Genomic DNA, 20,769 nt, shown 5'->3' on the forward strand with positions numbered 1-20,769 from the left:
TATTTTGAGACTATGGTGAGCCTAAAGAAAAGTTTGGAAACTTTTCCAAAAGGAAATAAAATACAATTTAGGATTCTGGCATCTTACATGCCTTTTCTAATTTGCTTTGGATTCTTTGCCCAAACTTTAAGCTGTTATGGCATCTGGCATGCAATATTTGCTGTATATTATTTCAATTTTCTGAAATTGTTATGTATGTGCGTGTCTGTATGTGGCGGAAGAGTTCAGAAGTTTGAAACTAATCTGATAGTGGGTAATGAGCAGTAGGCCTGTGTGAATAGGGAAGTACTCGATTCAGATTCGACTGATTCGGAAGACAGTGATTTGATTCAGATCACTGTCCCAAATTGGTTCAGCTGAATCGGCTTCGGAATATTTGGTGCCGATTTTGGAGATTCGGCTATAGACTATAATGGGAATCGCTGAAATACCTATAATTTTGTCATTTTTTGGCTGATTTGGATAAAAATTGCAGGGTGATAGCCCCTTCTGAGGGCATGAAGCCTGCCAAGTTTCAAGGAGATAGGTTCAGGGGTTTCTGGGAAACTGCACCTCAGGCTACTGACAAGCAAAACTTGTGACATGGGTGATTGTATGTTAAGGCGTGCCCTCACTGGCGCTGGGGCATGGTAGAGTGCCCCAGTTAGGTCTCTTCCTCTCCTGCAGCCTCAGTCGGGTCCACCATCTTAAATAACAATAGGTAAGCACAGTAGCCCCCAAACTGTCACAGAGCCTTTCTTTCCTTTTCTGCAGGAGCTTCTTCTCCTGCAGCTGCCAGAGAACTCTCTCTCTCTGCCAGCCCCAACCCTAGGGCTTAGATGTGCCCAGGGCCTTGCCTCCTTCCGGTCAGCTGACCGGGGACAGGTGCTAGGGCTGTTGGTCTAAGGACATGGTACTGGTAGACAAGGTTCTTGGGTCAATCTGGTATCTTTTAGTAGGCCAACTGAATAGTTGGAGAAATGTATCTTAGCAAGCTTTCAGGTTGAAAAACCTTTAATCAGGCTGAGGAAGCACCTGCAGTTGGTGTGTGCTCTTCCTGGATGGAAGGAATAGTAAAGAAGCCAGAGGTTGGCATGCAGTGCAGGCAATAAATCTAGTTAGTGAAAAGGGAAATGGAGGAATGAGGGGTGAGAGAGACAGGCTGGGGTAGGGGGAAGGGAGATGTAGCCTCCTGAGATGCAGCAGCGTCACCATGGTGTTTCACTTTCTTGCCCTGGCTGATCTGCCTTTGGCCATGCTGGCAGATGGCATACTTGGGATCATATGCCACCTCAAAATGATCCCACACTACACTATTCCCCCACTTCTAGGTTGGGGGTGGGTATCCTGCCTTATCTCCCTCCTCAGCATGCAGAGGCACAACAACAGGGGAAGCTGAGCCATCTGCCCCCACAACCTCCTCTGATGTGCCTTCCTGAGAGGGAGACCTGGCTCTAGGGGAACTTTGAGGGATGTGGAGAATAAACTCATATTTCCCCTTGGTCCCCAGAATTTCTTTTGCTAGGGCACTCAGGTCCCCTGGTTCCAGATCCAGCTCCTCCTCTGGCAGTGGGAGGCTCGCACTGGGGGATGAATTTGGGGTGGAGGAGACTGTCATTCTGCTGCTGGTGGCTATTTCTGGTGTTAGGGATGGCGGTGCAGGTGCAGAGACAGGTACTGGTCCCACTGGCAGCAGAAGATTCATGGTTGCCAGGAAAGAGGATGTGTCTGTTTGGGGGTTGGGGGGAACTTATAGGTCTAGCTCTCCCCTTACCCCCTCTACTTCCTCTCCGGCCAGAAGACCTGGCACGCTTCATATTCATCTTTCCCATGCTGGAAAATGTGTCCGTGTGTATGAGTGCAGCTGTTATATCTCTTCTTCTCTGATGCATGACTGTGTCTGACTACTTCTTCTGTGTTGTGTTTAGTCTGTATGTGTGTGTAACTAATAACTATATATAATATATCTTCGTGTGTGTGTGTGTAAGTAATGTGTCTGCTTTCCTGCACAGTGATGGATCACACTGCCAGGGAAAACAGCTTTCTTTTTAAAAAGTGTAGGGGGCGGAACCCCCCCCCCCACAAGACCAAATAAGAGGTTGTGGGGGAAGCATAAGTCAAAAGAAATGGATTGGATAGGGATAAGTAGAGGGATTCTAGTTAGTAAGCTGTATCCAGTCCTTTTACAAGAATACAAACTAGCAGGAGATTGACTAGGTAGGAAGCCAAGCCAGGCCAGTGCCTTTCAGACACTGTTGCTCAGGCAGAAACAGCTCACAAGGCACAGAAAGGCTGCAGACAGAGGCTTATATGCTGTTTCCGCATCCCTCCCCCAGAGCACTGTGACTGGAAAGGGACTTGGGGAAAAATCAGTCTCTGGCCAGCTAGAGATGTCAGTCTTACTCCCCTGCTCCTCCCTCCCTTTTCTCAGTTTCTGTTTCTCTGAAAAACTGCCTTCCAAATCTTTTCTGAATCACTTCAGAGGTGTGTGTGTTTTTTTTATTTTTTTTCCCTTCCTCCTAATTCAATTAGAATTTGGTGATTTCGGCCTCAGGAATCAGGTCAAATTAGTCTCCAAATCAAATTGGTGGCTGAAGCTTTCCACACACCTAATGAGCAGTAGCATTAACCATCTAATGGAACATGGTGCTCGTGTATGTATATGTGTATTTTAGAATTGTTTCCTTGAATATACCAGTTGTCTGATTACCAGGGATCCTGTTTTTTTTCTGATCTAAAGGTTGCAAATTCTCTGATTTTTAAAAACCCCAAATCCGTGATAAAAATTAAAGGCCCCCTACAGCCCCGCCCAGGGCTGCTGGTGCCCTGCACTCCCCCCTCCCCCATCTCAGCAGCCCTCCTGATGCCCCTTGCAACAGCCCCCTGAAACCTACAGACATGTAGACACAGACGCTGACATCCACCCCAGCGGGTAAGTGTGTGTGGGGGGGAAGGGGCAGGGCAGGGGAAAGGGAAGGTGCTGAGGGGCAGATTGAGAATGTGGGGGGAGTGTGCCCCTGTGCCCACCCCCAGGAGCAGGGCCAGGGGGTGAGGGCAGGGGTGCCACTCTGTGGGCCACACGCATGCCAGCTGACCTGACAGGAGGTTCGCTCATGGAGGTCACCACTGCACCCTGCACTACCATCCCATGGTCACTTACACAGCTTTGTGGGCAAGTGGTGCAGGGCACAGCAGTGGCAGTGCGGTGGCAGTCACCATGTGTGGGCCACATACATGCCACCCATTGCAGGGGTGAAACGGGGCTTGCATACAATGGCATGTCGCGCAGCCAGCTGCATGGTTCCGTGGCGGTGCGGGGTGATGGCCGCTGCATGCAAGGTTGGGGGGCTTTGCAGGCAAGAGCTGCCACTGTGGAGCCATGCTCTTCACCCCTGGATCCTAGAGGTAAGTGGGACTTGGGGGCTGTGGGGTAGGGCTGGAGAAGATGGTTGAGGGAGTGGGAGGGTGCTGCCGGCCCCAGGTGGCACACCGCAGTTGGGAGCAAGGCCAGGGGTGAGGGCAGGGGCACCCTTCTGTGGGGTACTTTGTGGGGAAGCGATGTGGGGCGCAGTGTGGTGGTGCCCGCCATGTGTGGGCTGCACACATGCTGCCCAGCTGCCTGCCCAGGAGAGGAAGGTTGGCAGGTGGCCTGAGCACAGCTCTGCGGCCAGCTCTGCAGCCACGGTAAAGAATTGAGGGGGTGGGGGAAGGTGGGGGCTTGGCCTTGCATGTGACGCTGCTGCTTACCTGGAGCCCTATGATGGCGGTGACGGTCGCTGTGTACAAAACCTGAACCCGGCCTTGGCTGCCTCAGAGGCTCAGGCCCCGCCTTCCCCCCCTCTCCCTCCCCTTCCGGCCAGGGCTGGAGCTTTCCCGCCCTTTTTGCAAATCGGCTCTTGCAGGCTGGAGCTGTGCCAGCCTGCAAGAGCTCTTTGCAAAGGCAGAGTATCCACGGATTTCTCTGCTAAAAAGAGAAATCCATGTTTTCTCCGATTTAAATACGGGAAATCTGTGGTTTTCTCCACTTTTCTGTGGGCAAACAGAAAACCTGGATCCCTGCTGATTATAATACTGCACAAACCTCTCAGAAAAATGATGGAACAGGGCATAAATGTATGTAAATTAGTGCTTATGGACGCACAAAATTAAGTGTGCCAAATAATCAGATGATAGTTGAAAACTTTGTTTGCCGTCATTGTTCAGCTGTCTTGCAGGATTGTTCTGAATTTGTCCGTTTTTCAAGATGCATAGTGTTCTTGTGTTGTAGTACAGTTGAATGAATTGAATTTACATTTTACATAGACACTTAGTCAGTGCTGCTAGTTTTCACTTTTGTTTGAAGGCATTTTTTTAAATTGAAAGAGAACTTTTTTTTAAAGGATGATCCATCCTTCTGTGACAGATGAACATTCACTAGCAAGTTCAATAAGAAATATATAAGCCCAACTCCCCTCCTCCCCAAAATCTTGTTTAAAAAAAAAAGCAGCCTTGATTATTAGCAAATCCTGGCTGAAGTAAACCAAAGGTAACATGTTCCAAAAGTTAGGTATTGCCAACCTGTAACCAGAAGAGCAACTGCTTGGAAGCCTTTACTAATTGTAAATGGTTCAATATTGAATGAGAAAATGAGCAAAATCAAGTAACCAGGTACCACATCTTTTATGTTTTCATTTGTGCCAAGCTTATCTTTAATAACACTTGAAAAATTATTGGCAGTCAACGTAGACATAAATACTGATGATCTCGATGTGAAGTTACTTTAACAGGCTACCTCTTTATGTGCTGGTGTGAGATATTTTTTCTGAGGAATTTCAAGACATACCTTCATGTACACAGAGTGAGATGGAGTAAACTATTCTTGAGACGTTTAGTTGACACTCTTGTCAACTTGGGACTGCAGGTCCCAGGGATCAGCATAGCATGGTCTCACTCTTATAATTCAGTACTTCTTGTATCTGTTATCTCTTAGTTTGTGTCTGACTGTGTTTGGATTGGGTCAGGTGTGATTAGTGTTTAAAGAAAGCATTTGATGAAGTAAGCTGCTGCTTATGAGAATGCATTCTATGCCTCTGATTTAGTTAGTCTAGAAGATACCTTGCTTTCTAAAGTAAGTAGGTCAGCCACATTTATAATACCCAGATGAAAAGCAATTATGTCTTGATGTGTACAGCATTCTGGAGCTTGTTGAGTAGTTCCCTGCAAGACTCAGGCTCTTCTGTTTAAGTACCTGACTTCTCACAGGCATTGTTTGGGAGCTCATTTGGAATACCTGAGCAGTAGCAATACAGGGAAGCCAGATTTCACATTAAAGCAGAGCAGTGGAAAGCAAGTCTCTTGTACTTCAAACTGTTCTTCATTGCAATAAGAAGGCTTAAATGCTTGTCTAGCAGATGGCACAATGCTGACATAATGTATTATGGAGTTCTGCTTTGGGAGTATTAAATTGTCAGGTATCACCTGTGGCTGGCCCTTTTTCTGAGGAACGAAGCACTATTGGATATCATGGTTAGGTATAGCATTCCGTGAAGAGATGTAAGAAGTGACATCTAAACCTATTGCAAAGAAAACCAGCTTGTCCCTTGCTTTTGTTTAAAAAATCTGGACTCGCTACTGAAATCCTTCTGCCTAGAAGTTAGAAGTTTCCTTACTACAGCACTGTTCACAAGTGCCACATGAAAAACAGCAGGGCAGAGCATACGTATTACTTGAAGTTCCAATTTATTTATCCTTTTTGACATTTGGGTTATCCAGCTGCTGCTTTAGAACCAACGGTGCTTTTGAAGGGATCCTGCCCCAGAAGTAAAAGATAAATGCTTTAGTTCAGGAGACAGTGCTGTTTTTGGGCAGCAGGTTAGATGAACTTAGCTTGGGTCAGGAGTGGTTGGGTGCAAGGACCTAGCCACCTCTGCGGCTTCTCTTTGGTGCTTGGCTGCAGTGTAATGCAGGGAGAGCTCCCCCTCTGCTCACGTTCCCAGCTGCAGTGCAGTGTAGGCAGAGGTTCCCCCCGCCATCACCAAATGCTACCGAAACAGTGGCTTCATCATGGCTTGATCCCTGCTATAGCCAGGTACTCAGTCCTCGAGCCTGAAAATGATTTCCTTCTGTTTTGCAACTGTCCCTTGTGCTGGACACTTGGCCCTCATTCTATGGTTTTTGAGCAAATTAAAACTTCCTTGGCAGTCACTCTTAGTATTTATATAGTGAGAGTTGAGATTAAAGTAGCTCTGAAGGAACTCAGTATAATTAAACTTGGAGAAGTGTCTGAGCAGTTCCAGTACTGGTATACAGATGCATTCACTATCTGTAAATAATCAAACTGCAATAACAGTTTACTTCAGGGGTATCAAACTCATCCAGCCCTACAGACTGGCCTCATGCTGGATGCTATAGGTAGGGCAGGGTTGGTGTGGGCTAGATGTGTGCCTCAGCTCCAGCCCTGTATGCAGTGCGTCAAAGCTCTGTGTTCAGTGCACACCCCCCAACTCTGGTCTTACATACTGCATGCAGCGTGAGGGGCTGGTACTGGCACTTGCAGCATGGGGCCAGGCTAAGACCCCCAGGCAGATCTGTGCGCCATACCTCTGACATCTCTGATTGACTTGTATCAGCCAAGAATGAATACGAAGCACTCCAGGATAGCCTTGTCATGCCCAAATACAGGATTGGTCACTTAAGACACCCTCGGGTGACATAAAAAGCCATTTAAATCAGGCAGATGGTATTAATCCTTTGCCATATTCCAGAGATTTCCTTATTAGAGGCATAGCTTAAGCCAGGAACAGGCAATTATGTTGAGCAGAGGGCTGTTTACTGAGTTCTGGCAAGCTGTCAAAGGCTGCATGGATAGCCCCACCCCCTGATGGGTACCCCACCCCCTGGCTGCCATTTTGGAGCCAGACATCCCACCACCTAACCGTTGACCTTTGCCACCAAAAGCCCTTCCCCTTGCCCTGTTTTCGTCCAGGGTTTTTGCCATCTCAGAACCAGAAAAATACCAAATTATATTCTAAAAATCAAACACCTAAAACATTTATTAATTTGATTAAAAAATATGTTTTGTCCTATTTTACATGTGCTTGTATAGTGTATATAGAAGTTATTGTATGATAGTTTAAAATGAAGTCTTGGGCTTGTTTTTGTATGTGGGTGGGTATGGGTGTGTGTGGGGTGAGGGAGCATGTGGGGGGTGTGGATATGTGATGTGGTTGGGTATGGGTGTGTGTGGGGTGAGGCAGCACGTGGGGGTGTGTGGATATGTGATGTGGGGGGTATGGGGTTTGTGGGGAGATGTGTGTGGGAAGAAGGGTGGCTGGGGTCTGAGAGGAGGTGTGGGTGTAGTGGTCAGTAAGTAAGGCAGGGTGTGCTTGTGGGACTTGCCCTGTGAACACTCTTTCTCTCCCCTCACTGAACACACACCCACACTTTGTGCCTGCCTCACTGCACCCCTCCCCCCATTGTGCCACCCAAAGCGCACACACACATGTTCTGTCTCTCCCTCCCTCATTTCATGAACACATACCCACCCACCTTTCTGCTCCTGGCCCTGGCATACTGGCACAGTCCTGCAGTCTGGTGATACAGCCCAGGGCCACATGGTACTAGAGCAGGTGCACAGGGAAGCAGTGAAAGCCTGGGGGGGGCGTGGGATGGGACAGGGTCCCCCTGGGTCCTACTGCCCCTGGTTAATGTCAACGTTGACAAGCAGCTAGGAGCAGATAAATATTAATTTTCTAAATTTTTTAGGGGCCCTGCAGGCCAGATAAAATGGCTTGGTGGGCTGGATGTGACCTGCGGGCTGGATGATGGCAGTCATTGGTACCCACCCTAATTGAGTTGCCACTACCACAAACTCTCGCTAGCCGTCGGTGGTGGCAGGAATTGGTGGCATAGTACACGTCAGAAGTGTCTGAAATGGGGGGAGGGTGTGAGGGAACCAGTGACTGAAGTAGGAGCGGCACAAGAGAGGAACAGTGAGGAAAGTGGCAGCTGACATACAGGAGGGTGTGAGAAGGCCTAGCTTTCTTGTGGCAGAGTGGAAACCCACAAGGTTTGGGGAATGCTGGCTTAAGCCACTAAAGTGCGCTTGCTAATTTATGTTTAGTTGTTCATGCCTCATTAAAACTTGCTATTCTGAACCCCTTAGTCTAATGGCAGGCTGTAAGTTGACACATCCAGTCAGTTTAATAGCACCATGCAGACAGCAGATGAGATGGGCTGAAAGGATTAACCACGTACTGTGTTGGTCAACTTTCTGTTTGGCAGATGAGCTGACTATGTGTGACTTGGACTGTACCACCAAAGAGCATGCTTCTGAGGTTCCCCCACTCTTTGTAGAGTACCTGAAAGGTTATCAGGTTGGAATAGTTTCAGATGAAAGTGAGACACTTTATGAGAATGTCTTGCCAGTATCTTACTTCTTCAGTAATGAGGGATGCCAGATCAAATGTCTGCTGACCACAGTTGTCAATATATCACCGTGATAGACAGTAACTCTGAAGCAATTCTAAAGTTGCACACAAACCAGACACAAGAATGTCACTAGTCTTTAGGTTGCCTTTTACCAGTACTTGAAATTCTGTTAAATCTTGGAATAAGAAGTGCATTTGTCCTTCTGTTAGTGGACCTCCAAGTTGATCAGCCCACTGAGCTAGTATGGAGAAAGCAATTGGTTTCTTTAGCCAGTGATGCAGAAAAGATATGTTTAGCATTGTATCTGGCTGACTTGGACTGCCTGGCCTGAATGACCTAGCAGGTCTGACTCATACCTTTGGCATGAGTTTAGAGCAAGGTTTGAACTTGTTCCTCTGAAACTTGTAGTGGGTGACCCCTGCTGCTCTAGGCTTTTTTGAAATGCAGTTCTAGCTAAAGGTGGTATTGAAGTGGTGTAACCGTGATGGTCCATGAATTATGTTAGAGACCAGGATTATTTTTGGGTGATATCTTTTATTGGACCGAAGTCATGGTTAAGATAAGTTAGACAAGGTTTCGAATGCAAGACATTCTTTGTCAGGTCTTCATCAGACCTGACAATAAATAAATGAATAAAACATATCACTCCCAAAAAATCCTTGCATCTCATTGTAGCTAAGCTGATTTCTAAAACTGATGGCTCCTGACGAATGAGGCCAAGCCATGTTTTTATGTGCTCTAGTCAGTATATACACCTTGTTTGTAGCTAAAAATCCTTGAAATACCGCAGAGTGCTAAAGAACCTTGCATTTGACCAATATTTTACCTTTTTAAGTGATCTATCAGTTGCTTTTTCTCATTCGCCACTTTCAGGTTTTACTTGCTTACATTACTGAACTAGATTTCAATGTTTGATCTGTAGGCCTGAATATATGGACTTATTTGAAGCCTTCACTTGCAGCACTCTTCTTTCTGATTCTTTCTGTATGTCCAAATTCTTAACTCTGTTCAAGAGGATCAAGTGAGGTAATGAACAGTAGTGGTATTGTTTTTATCTGCACAAGGAGAGTATGTTTTGATTTCCTTCCCTCCCCCACCCCATTCAGGTTAAAAAAATTGGGCGGGATATAGGTTTAAAATAGCTGATTTTCTCCACCTAGCTTAATATTTTTAAGCCGTCAGATATGAAGTGTCACAGCACAAAAATGAACAGTTTGCTGCAGTCTGTGCCCAGATGTCTTTTTTTTTTCCTCGATACTCACAGCTGTGAGCATGGCTGAGAAATATTTAGTAACAGATTCAGATGTAGGCAGTGGTAACTCTAACCCAAGGGTGTGGTACTTTAAGCAGGTGTCTCCTTTACTTTGCTGAAGGCACTGAAACCCAAACTATTGAACATCAACAACAATTAAATCAGGGACAGGCAAAATACAGCCTGCAGGCCATATCTGGCCTGCCAGGCCATTCTTTCTAGCCTGCAGGGCCCCTAAAAAATTTAGAAAATATTTATCTGCTTCTGGCTGCCTGTCAAATTTGACAGCAGGATCAAGCAGCCCATCTCCCACCGCACTCCCAGCTATTTCCCTGCCTGCCTGCCCCTGCACTGTTCTAGCACCACCTGGCTGCATTGCTGGACTGGGGAGCACGGACTGCATCCGTACCCCAAGGTGTGTGTGTGTGTCTGTGCTCGTAGGGTGAGTCCCACACACATACCCCCACCATACACATGGACCCACAGCCTCCCTTACACTGCCATACATGCAGACCCACACACCCCAGCAACCTGAGCCTCCACACACCCACAGACCTATTCCCACCTCTAATACCTCCCACCTCCCCACAATATACAAGAATAAGACTTCATTTTAAGCTATTATACTATCACCTATACGTACACTACACAAACGCATGTAAACCAGAGCAAAAATATTCTTTTAAATCAATTAATGAATGTTGTAGATGTTCACTTTTTAGAATATAATGTGCTATTTTTCTGCTTCTGAGATGGCAAAACCCCTGAGTACTTCTGGGGGCAGGGGGAGGGACTTCTGGTAGCAAGGGTTAGGGATTGGGGCTTCTAGTCACAAGATGGCAACCAGGGGGCAGGGCACCTATCCAGGCACAGGGCTACCCATGCAGCCCTTGACAGCTTGCCAAAACTCAGTAAGTCGCCCTTCGCCTGAAATAATTTCCCCTCCCCTGTATTTGATCAAAGCCTTCCCCTTTTAAACTACCATATTTTGCTTGAGACATTCAGTTATTCAAAGAATAACCATGAATCCAGTGTTAACCTTGCTGACTTTCAGTGTTGTCTTCTCTTTGTTTTGGGTTTTTTACCTGTTTTAATTCCTTTTTCCTACTTGATTATTTCCCTGTTTCCATGATTTTGCCTGTCCTCTTCTGTCTCTGCTTTTCTTCTCTGTCCTGGGTTTTGCATCCGTCTTCCTCCTTGTAATCTGTTGTATGTTTCTTGAAATTTCTATTTGGGAGAGCTAGCTAGAGCTACTGTGCAAGACAGTAGACAGTAAGATGGAAGGAGAGCACTTTGAAATATTTTATGCATTCAGGGTACAGCCATTAAAAACCAGAGCCATATTTCAAAAGAGTTAAAAGGCATCAGATGGAAAGCAAAACATCCAGTACCAAGCCAAAGTCAAAATAAAAATTTAAACTCCAAACTAAAGAGAAAAACCCCAGTAAACTGTTTCCTAGAGCTGTGTTCTTAGGTTTGTTAGATGTCTTCAGTAGTAAACAGTGGGATCCCTCGTCAAAGAAAACATTGTTGCAAGTTTCATTTTAGTACTGGGGACCAAAAGTTAATCTCAACATGATCCCATTGGGCAGGTTATAGTTTCTCATAGGACTGCTCAAGGTTAGGAACACATGAATTGTACCAGCTGAATTATGTGGATAGGAACCAACCTACTCCAGTTATCTTTTGGCAGATATTTGGGACAATGGCTTTGTCTTGTAGTGAGTTTCCTTCTCCTCATGGAGGAGTGTGCCAGTTGCATTCTGTACTAGTTTAACAGGTTTTGTGATCCTCAAGGCAAAACTTAATATATTGGAGTATCCTAACTTCACTAGAAGGATACTAAAGATCATTGTAACCTAGAAACAGTTGTGGATCCAAAAAGCTTCATTTTAAATAGCTATATAAAAGCTTATTTCTGTGTATTCAGTGGTGTTATTTTTTCATGGTTTTCCTGCCTGATTACAAGCAGTTGTCTGTGTTTAGTGGTTGATGGATTTAAACTAGTGATTCTTAATTGGGGTACCTTGACATCATTTCAGGGGTACTGTGAGATGCTTCACAATGTTAGGTGTACAGACATGATTCACAACATCAACCCAGTGATTTCAAATAAGAATATGTAGCATTTACAAAAACAACAAACAAACAAAAACCAAAACAGCCTTTATGACCTGTTATCTTTATCTTTTCAATTCTCTGCAGTAGAAAAGTTGTATTTTTTCATAATAAAGAAAAGAGTGGAAAAGTAAGAGCTGAGTGTGCCTTGAGTCTAAAAGGGTTGAGAACCACTGATATAAGTTGCAGCAGGATGTACTTCATAATGCTATGCTAGTTGCTACTATTGGGAGGCTTTTGTTGTTGCATCTGATGATTTCGGGAAATAAGGCTACTACAGAAAACTTTGTTTTATCACAGACTGATGATGTATCCTCTTCCTTCTGCTGCTTGTGGTTAGGGAATACGATTATCAAACCTGTTTCAGGTTTTGTGTGTACTTGCTTTCTGCTGCCTTTTCCTTTTCTTCTTTTTCGCATATAGGACTGGAGAGATATCTGAGCCTAGCATTGCCATGAACATTAGGAGAAAAGAGTTCTGAGCCTAGTGCATTCATAAGAGAGGTTAAAACCAAGGTGGTGGGGAGGTGAGAGCTCTTGAGGAGCTTCCATCCTTGGAGGTAGATACATTGGTGAAGGGTTTAGGCAGACAAGGTTCTTTGGGTAGCTGTGATATCTTTTATTAGACCAACTAAATAGTTGGAAAAATTGTTCTTTGCATGCTTTCAGGCACAAAAGCCCTTCTTCACACATAGGGAAAGTTTGTTGGTGTTTGTGTGTTGTCCTGGGTGCTTCTGGGTGAAGGCTTGCTTCTTAGCTGGTGAGGCTTGGATAGGAAGGAGTTAATAGTGTGTGGGTGGTTTTGAGCCAGAAGGACAATGTGTTAGCTTGGCAGGGCTGAGTGCCAAGAGCATCAAATTAGCTGGTTAACTCATTAATAGTTCAGTTTGTGTCTGTGGTAGGTAAGAACTAGTCTGAAGAAGAACTAGGATGAGAAGAACATTAAAGGGTCTCAGTGGGGTGTATTGTTTTCTTATAACCTGTCATTGCTTAGTGTAAGTGAGATTTTGCCTCCCTAACCACATTTCTGTGGTATTGCAGACTTGTGGTTCTCAACCTGTGGTTCATGGGTATTATTGTTCCTTGCAAGGCCCTCTGATGTTATTCAAAGCTACAAGAAATCTTGGTTTCCACAGACACATTTCTTCAGGTTGAGAGGGAGAGTGAAGCATGTCTCCTATAGAACATTACTTACTTAGCCATGGGCCAATGAAGGTTGGTATCACAACTATAGAACATTTTAACTAAGGGATGTCAAACTCACCCTGGTCCCCAAACCATTCTGGAGTGTATGGGGGATCCTCCAGATCCACAGGGCCAGGAGCAGCTATAATAGGGCCAGTGTTGGGTGGCAGTGTGGGGTGGGGGCCTGCTGCTGATGGCTGTGTCCATCAGGGTCCAAGGACCCTGAATTGTGTGGCAGGTCAGCTTCAGGAGCCTGCTAGATTCCTGGTGGGCTATATGAAATGTTTCCTTGGGTCCTGTATTTGATACCCCTGTTTTAACTGATTTGATTCACTACATATCACTGCTTACACAGGGAGCAGAAATGTCATTTTGAAATTAGGGCTTTGCTGTTTAGGAAGTAAAACTTTATACTTAATATATAAACACTACGAAACCTGGGAGTGGTATTTATGGAAATGTTTTTATTTAAGATGTAGAAGGAAAACATTTCTTTAAACATGTCTACTTAAAGGTGCGTATTAAGGAACGAACACATCAAGTAGTAATGGAATAGTTCTTAAAATTGCAGTATTTAACATTTTATTTTCTCCTTTTGGCTTTCATGTTGTGTTTCCATTAATTTAGACTTCTATATTTCAAGAAAGAAGTTCTTTGTATTTCAGAGAATTTTGGAAAGAGATCTTTAGTTTGATTGCACTTTAGCTTAGTGTGTCAAGTTTTCATATAGCAGAAAGAACTAGCTGTACATGTACAACACTAATATTGCTTTTAGTGTTAAGATGAATGTTTTGAAGGGTTTTATATAGCAAAGGTTATCTGTTTTTCTGATTTCCTCCCCCCACCCCCGTACTAGCTTTCAAAGGCCACAAATTATTACATTAAGTCAGAATAAATAACTTTCAATTTTCCATAGGAGCTGAAGTTAAAAGATGAAGAATGTGAAAGGCTTTCTAAAGTGCGAGATCAACTTGGACAGGAATTGGAAGAACTTACAGCTAGTCTGTTTGAGGTTTGTTTGAGTCTTCGCTGTGATATAATTAAAGGAGACTGGGCCAGCTTTGTTATGTAGAATCAGTATGTTTATATTCTGAATTTTTTGCATAAAGTTTGTAAAAGGATTTATTTTTGTTCTTAAGAATGGGGTCTGTTGAGGTGGAGACTTAAGAGCAAGCAACTTTATATAAGAGACCTTGTTTTGCTTGTCAACCTGTCTAGAGCCAGATTGAGGAAGAAAAATGGACCAGAAAGCTTAAAATGTATAGTCTTGCTTGTCTGCATAACCATCTTCTGTTTGAGTCAGTTTATTTGTCAACACGGTTTTATAGAAAGGTAGTCAATTTGAGACTGCCATAATGAAGAATATGGGAAATATGACTGCTCCTTATCAATGGTACAAGTACAGCATAACATTTCATGCTGGCAGCTTTTACGTTTTGGGCCAATTGGCACAGAATTTTATAAGAAGTCTAACAAACACATGACTGCTATCTATATGCATACGAGTCACCCATCAGCATGGAAGTAGGTTGTTCAAGTTATGTTGGTATCACTGCCTTTTTCTTAACTCTAAAGATCATGACTTTAATTTCCCCCTCAGAACACCCTAGGTAGGTTATAGCTTTATGATGAAGACAAATCTAGGGCTAATTGTCACTTCTCTCATGCATGGCAAACCTAGAAACTGAATTTGACAGACACAATCTTCAAAATGTTATTATATAGAAATTTTTTATGCACTTACCACAATAAATATTGGTTTCCAGTATCCACATTAAATTACAAGGAGATTAATCAAGAAAATCCCAATAACTGTGTGTGCTTTTTTTGAATATTTTGTTTTAAGCGCTTGGGAGTGGAGTGCTCTCAGAGCCTGAAGGTTTAAAGAAAACAAAAACAGAGTTCTCTGTGAATGGCAGCATAGGTTATCTGTGCTTCTCACTAGAATGGGCAATACTGCTTTTAAAAATGGTGTTCTGAAGTATCTGACTGGAGAAGGAAGAATGGAAGACTAGAAAGGTACATAGTAAGATAAAAGGGTAATGGTTGCAGAGGAAAGAAAAAAGAGAAAACAGACAACAACTTTACGTAAAAAAAATGAACATACTTCAGTGTTCAGCTAATGCTATTTCAAAGCACCGTGGAAAAGTATGCTGTTATGCATGCAATACTATTAAAAACTATAATGTATAATTATAACTACATTTAACAAATGTAGCTTTCAGAAACTCCAGCAATTATGAATATGCTACTTAAGCTTTACATTTGTGATTCGATTTCATTATCTCTCTGATTAATTGACATCCTTGAGCTGCCCTAATTCTGCACTGGGATCTAAAAGTCTTGAAACCTTTTACCTATGCACAATATCATTGATTTTTGGTGGGACTGCAAATGGGCCTGGGGGGTTGTGTTCGCATATCCCAGTGGAGAATCAAGGACTTTGTACAGAACATGTTACATCCCAAACACTGAAAGTATAATAATGTGATGACGCCCTTTGTGTTTTGAGATCTGCATCACAACTTTAAAATTGCATGATCAGTGTCAACTCTATCTGTACACATTGTACAAATGTGTATGTTCTCATTCCTGCATGTACCGTTGTGATTTAAGGTTATTTTACAACTCCATATTATAGAGCTAGCTTGTAAGCCTGTGAGAGCCAAAGCTCTTTAATGCAGTAATCTGTTCATTTTTCTTTTATTTATATAGCGTCCAAATATGTGCTAGGCACTTTACAGATAAAAGATGGATCCCTGTCCCAAAGAATATGTATAGTTTAAGGTCTGATGCTTCTATTAACTGCAGCTGGTACCAGGCAGACCCAAGAGTTTGCCCATGTGCAGTAAATTGCTCAGTCAGGATGTAAATATGCAGATTATACAGGTTAAAATTGGAAGAACTGAGTGAAAGGATTTTTTCTTTTTGCTTCTGTCTTACAATTATGCTAAATTTTGCTTACTTTCTTGGATTATTCCTAGTGTCTCTCTTTATCTTGAGTTTTTTCAAACTGTGTGTTAATCCCTAATCTTAAATTGTTTGCCTACTTTTTTTTAAGCTTCTAAGGATTTAGACTTAATTCAACCAGCTGCTTTCATGAACAAATTAATAGTTTCCCAGGGCTAGTTCTGAAAGTGTTCCCATGTTGCTTCTCTGGTTGTTGGTTGAGTGTTTTTTCTCAGAGGAAAAATGGCCTTCAATTGGCAACTACTGCAGCTTGCTTGGAGTTCGGAATTCCTGCCATGTATGATGCTGGCTGGGGCTAGATCTTTGCACTTGGGACTGATAATAATAGTTTGCTGGGCCACTAATCTACTCTTTTTTTTCAATTTCCTCCTCCCACGGTCAATGTTAATAGGTTTCTAGGTCTTTTGATTATTTAACTGCTTTAATATTAACTCCAGCAGTGATCATACGTCTTGCTATTCACACACAATCTTCATAAGGACATGGATATTACGTCATTTACTTTGAAGATTTTTTTTTTTTACTGAAATGTGTACTTAAATTGCATATGAAAATTTTATACCATGTAAACATTTATTTTATAGGAAGCGCACAAAATGGTGAGAGAGGCTAATGTCAAGCAAGCCACTGCAGAAAAACAGTTAAAAGAAGCACAGGGAAAGGTGAGGGTATTTTTCAGATCTAATTTTTGTGTTTTTATGCAGTGTTTTAAAACCAAGCTGTTCCTAGATTAAAAATCTAGAAATAGTTGTTGTTTTGTGTACATTCTTGCTAATACTTACTGAGTTATCCTTCAGTATCCTGATGTATTGTCCCTTTAAATCTTCTCAGTATGGAATTAAATTTTTCTGTCATAATGTTAAATAGCTGTTAATGGACAGAGCAAAACAGCATTGTTATTGATGAAGGTGAATACATCCCTGCTGTTTATGCAAATCAAGATAAATTATCCATCTCTGAAAATTAACTATCTGGCCAAATTGTCAGTTAATATACCCGTGTCATAAATTGTCTTGCTTACAAGCGACTTAATGGTTTTTTTTTTTCATTTTCAAGATTGACGTTCTTCAAGCTGAAGTAGCAGCTTTGAAAACACTAGTATTGTCCACTTCACCAACGTCACCAACGAAAGAGCTTCAGTCTAGTGGAAAAACTCCCTTTAAAAAAGGACATGCAAGAAACAAAAGCACTAGCAGTGCAATTGGTGGCAGTCATCAGGATCTGACTATGGTGCAACCCATTGTAAAAGATTGCAAAGAGGTAACACTTCAAGGATTGTTTTCTCTGCCTGTTGGTATGCAGAGTACTGCAGTACAGGGTTAACAACGATATTATTTTCATTTACGATAAATTTGTATACTAAGTTGTCATTATAATACTGATGACTTTCAGATATTTAACAAATATTATGTTTCATCATAATGAAGTAACTAGTGTATTTTTTAATTTTGCTGTTCCTTTTAATACTGTCCATGGAGGAAAAGGTTCTGAATTTTACAATATTATAAGGATGTTAACACTTTGCAAGAAATTGCTGAGTATTTGTATACCTTTTGGGAGAAAATAGTTCATAGTAAAGTTAGGCATAGAATTGGGACTAGTCAGACTGAAATAGAGGGATAAACTAAAATGTGGGGGAGATAGAACTATGGCTAGATTTCACAGTTAACTAAAAAAATTAAAAGTAGCTTCAGGTGCTACATCTGCAGCTTAGTTTGCCTGTAGCATGCAAATATTTTTGGACAATTTTGAAAATTATTTTCTTTTTTTTTCCTTGCTGGGCAGAAATATACCCAAACAAAAGGAAGCAGTCCGGAAGCTAATTGGAATATGTTGTAAATGCTTCATAATTAAAACAAACAAAAAAAGCAGACACCTTAAGATATCACTCTGCTCTTTTTATTAGTAACTTCATGTACTACTTATGAAAGTATATAAGTAAGTCTGAATTGACTTTCTCTTTAAAACATTCAATTAAAGTTCACTGTTGACCTGAGAGAATGAGGTGGGGGAGGGGTTGGAAAGGAAATGCCTGGAACCAAAAGTAACAGGGGTCTAAAAAATAGAGCAGAAAGCTAAATAAAGAGGAGAGAATGAAATCTAGTTATCAGCTCGTCAGACTAATTTCTACTGAGCTAATAACAAAGACAATAATAACTAAACAAAACTTCTAGACAGCAAGAATTTATTTGCTTTATTGCACACCAGTTTTAAGTCTTCTTTTAGCTGCTATTTCTTTACAATATTGCTGAACCGTTCATTTTAAAAACAGACTAAAATTTTTGTCTTTTTTATCAAAGCCATAGGAAATGTTTCTTTAGGGAATAGGGTTACACCTATTGAGTTTCATTTGCATAGTTGGTGACTAGCAACCAGAGGAAACTAACTTAATTAAGATAGTTGATTTTAATTATACCTGGATGAAGGGAAACTGGGTCTGTTGGGGGAAAGATGGTCTGCTTAATTGCTAGGATAGTACATACATAGGAAGTCAATTTATATAAGCAAATCTATTTTAGTTGAAACAATCAGGTTAATGTTAGTGTAAAAATGTTTTCCCTCTTCATTAGCCTCATTTATATACAGTATTTTTTAAAAATCGGACGTTTTAGTGTACAAATAATATTTGCTTTTTAGCAGACTTACTGTAAAACCTAACTGATTTTATAGTATGACATGCACCTGCTCGTCAAAGGCTACTTCCCTCTAGAATACCCAGAGCACATTTTAAAATAAATCTCTCCTGCATTCTTGACTTCAAAACCTTTCATTTCCTCCAGTTCCTTATATTCTAATATTCCTCTTTTTTCATATACCTTTATCTTGAAGCAGTCTAGAACATATGCATCTCCTACTGTTACTTCCAATTTTTTGTTGTTTTTCCCCCTCCCTCTCCACACACCTTCAGTTTGTAGTCAGATTTTTTTCCTCATTTGCTTCTAACTGGCCGCGGCTACATGAGACATTTTACTGCACAATAAACTAACTTACTATACAGTAAAGTTTCATAGTTTCATAGTTTGTAGGGTTGGAAGGGACCTGAGCAGATCATCTAGTCTGACCCCGTGCCGTGGCAGGAAAGAATACTGGGGTCAAATGACCCCAGCAAGATGTTCATCTAACCTCCTCTTAAACACCCCCAGGGAGGAGCCTGCACCACTTCTCTTGGAAGCTGGTTCCAGACCCTAGCCGCCCTGACTGTGAAGTAGCGCCTCCTGATATCTAACCTAAACCTACCCTCTGCCAGCTTGTGACCGTTATTCGTGGTCACTCCTGGCGGTGCTCGGCGAAACAGTGACTTCCCCAATGCCTGCTGATCCCCCCTGACTAGTTTATAACAGGCCACAAGATCCCCCCTCAGCCTTCTCTTTTGGAGGCTGAACAGGTCCCGTAGCCTCTCCTCATAGGGCCTGCCGTGTTGTCCCTTGATCATACGAGTGGCCCTCCTCTGGACCCTCTCCATGCTGTCGACGTCCCTCTTGAAGTGCAGCGCCCAGAATTGGACGCAATACTCAAGCTGCGGCCTGACCAGTGCCTCATACAGGGGGAGGATCACCTCCTTGGACCTGCTCGAGATGCATCTGTGGATGCATGACAAGGTGCGGTTGGCCTTCCTTACTGCCTCTCCACACTGCCGGCCCATGTTCATCTTGGAGTCAATGATGACCCCCAGATCCCTTTCCGCCTCCGTGCTGATAAGTGGGGAGTTCCCCAACCTGTAGGTATGGTGCCAGTTGTTCCTCCCAAGGTGCATCACCTTGCACTTGTCTGTGTTGAAACCCATCCTATTCTTGTCCGCCCACCCTTGTAACCTGTCTAGGTCTAATTGTAGCCTGTTGCGTCCTTCCAATGTACCCACGTTCCCCCCGCATCTTAGTGTCATCAGCAGATTTGAAGAGGGTGCTTTTTACCCCCTCATCCAAATCGCTGATGAAGATGTTGAACAGTGCGGGCCCGAGGACCGAGCCCCGCGGAACCCCACTGCCCACGTCCTTCCAGGTTGAGAAGGACCCATCTACTACCACCCTCTGGGTGTGGCCCTCCAGCCAGTTGGCAACCCATTTGACTGTGTGGGTGTCTACACCACAGCCCCCCAGTTTCTTAATGAGAACAGGGTGAGAGACAGTGTCAAAAGCCTTCTGGAAGTCCAGGAAGATTATATCCACTGCTACCCCTGCATCTAATGATCTGGCGATCTGATAGTAAAAGGCTACCAGGTTGGTCTGACAGGACCTTCCACTGATGAACCCATGTTGGTTGCCCCTAAGCATGCAGTCTCCTGCTGGCCCCTCCTGGATGTGTGCCAGCATAATTTTCTCGAACAGCTTGCCTAGGATCGAGGTGAAACTAGCCTATAGTTTCCCGGGTCCTCCTTCCTGCCTTTTTTGAAGATGGGGACCACGTTGGCCCTCTTCCAGTCCTCCGGTACCTCACCAGAGCACCACGAGCGCTCATAAAGTTGTGCCAAGGGACTTGCAATGACCTCGGCCAGTTCTTTTAGAACTCTAGGGTGGAGATCATCCGGGCCAGCTGACTTGAATACGTCCAACCCCTCCAGAAGCTCCCTAACTAAATCCTCGCTAACCCTTGGCCCAGGTGTGCCTCCCCCGGGGCCCGAGGGGGGCCCAGCAGGGAGGTGGCTGTTCTGGTCCCTACTTAGGAAGACGGAGGCAAAGAAATCGTTAAACATGTTAGCTTTGCCGTCTGGTGTGACGACCAAGTTACCCATGTCGTCCTGCAAGGGCCCCACATTACCCGGGACCTTCTTTTTACCCCCTACATATTTAAAAAAGGACTTCTTATTGTCCTTAATCTGGGAAGCTAGTCCCAGTTCCATCTCTGCCTTGGCCTTCCTAA

At 43.3% G+C, this 20,769-nt stretch overlaps 1 protein-coding gene across 2 annotated transcripts in view; it reads left to right on the forward strand.

The window, feature by feature from the left end:
- The window catches only part of RAB3IP (RAB3A interacting protein), a 63,315-nt gene that overhangs the window by 14,705 nt on the left and 27,841 nt on the right, over positions 1 to 20,769 (forward strand). Inside the window, exons 4-6 of one of the 2 annotated variants that reach the window (XM_090042518.1) lie at positions 13,859 to 13,954; positions 16,497 to 16,574; positions 16,969 to 17,172. In XM_090042518.1, coding sequence (XP_089898644.1) covers positions 13,859 to 13,954; positions 16,497 to 16,574; positions 16,969 to 17,172 — 378 coding nt within the window. The remainder of the gene's footprint in view (positions 1 to 13,858; positions 13,955 to 16,496; positions 16,575 to 16,968; positions 17,173 to 20,769) is intronic. The other variant, XM_090042519.1, reaches the window with a different exon arrangement.

Source organism: Crocodylus siamensis, chromosome 4, assembly GCF_052110815.1.
Source record: "Crocodylus siamensis isolate JL-2025a chromosome 4, ASM5211081v1, whole genome shotgun sequence".
NCBI classification, from domain to species: domain Eukaryota; kingdom Metazoa; phylum Chordata; order Crocodylia; family Crocodylidae; genus Crocodylus; species Crocodylus siamensis.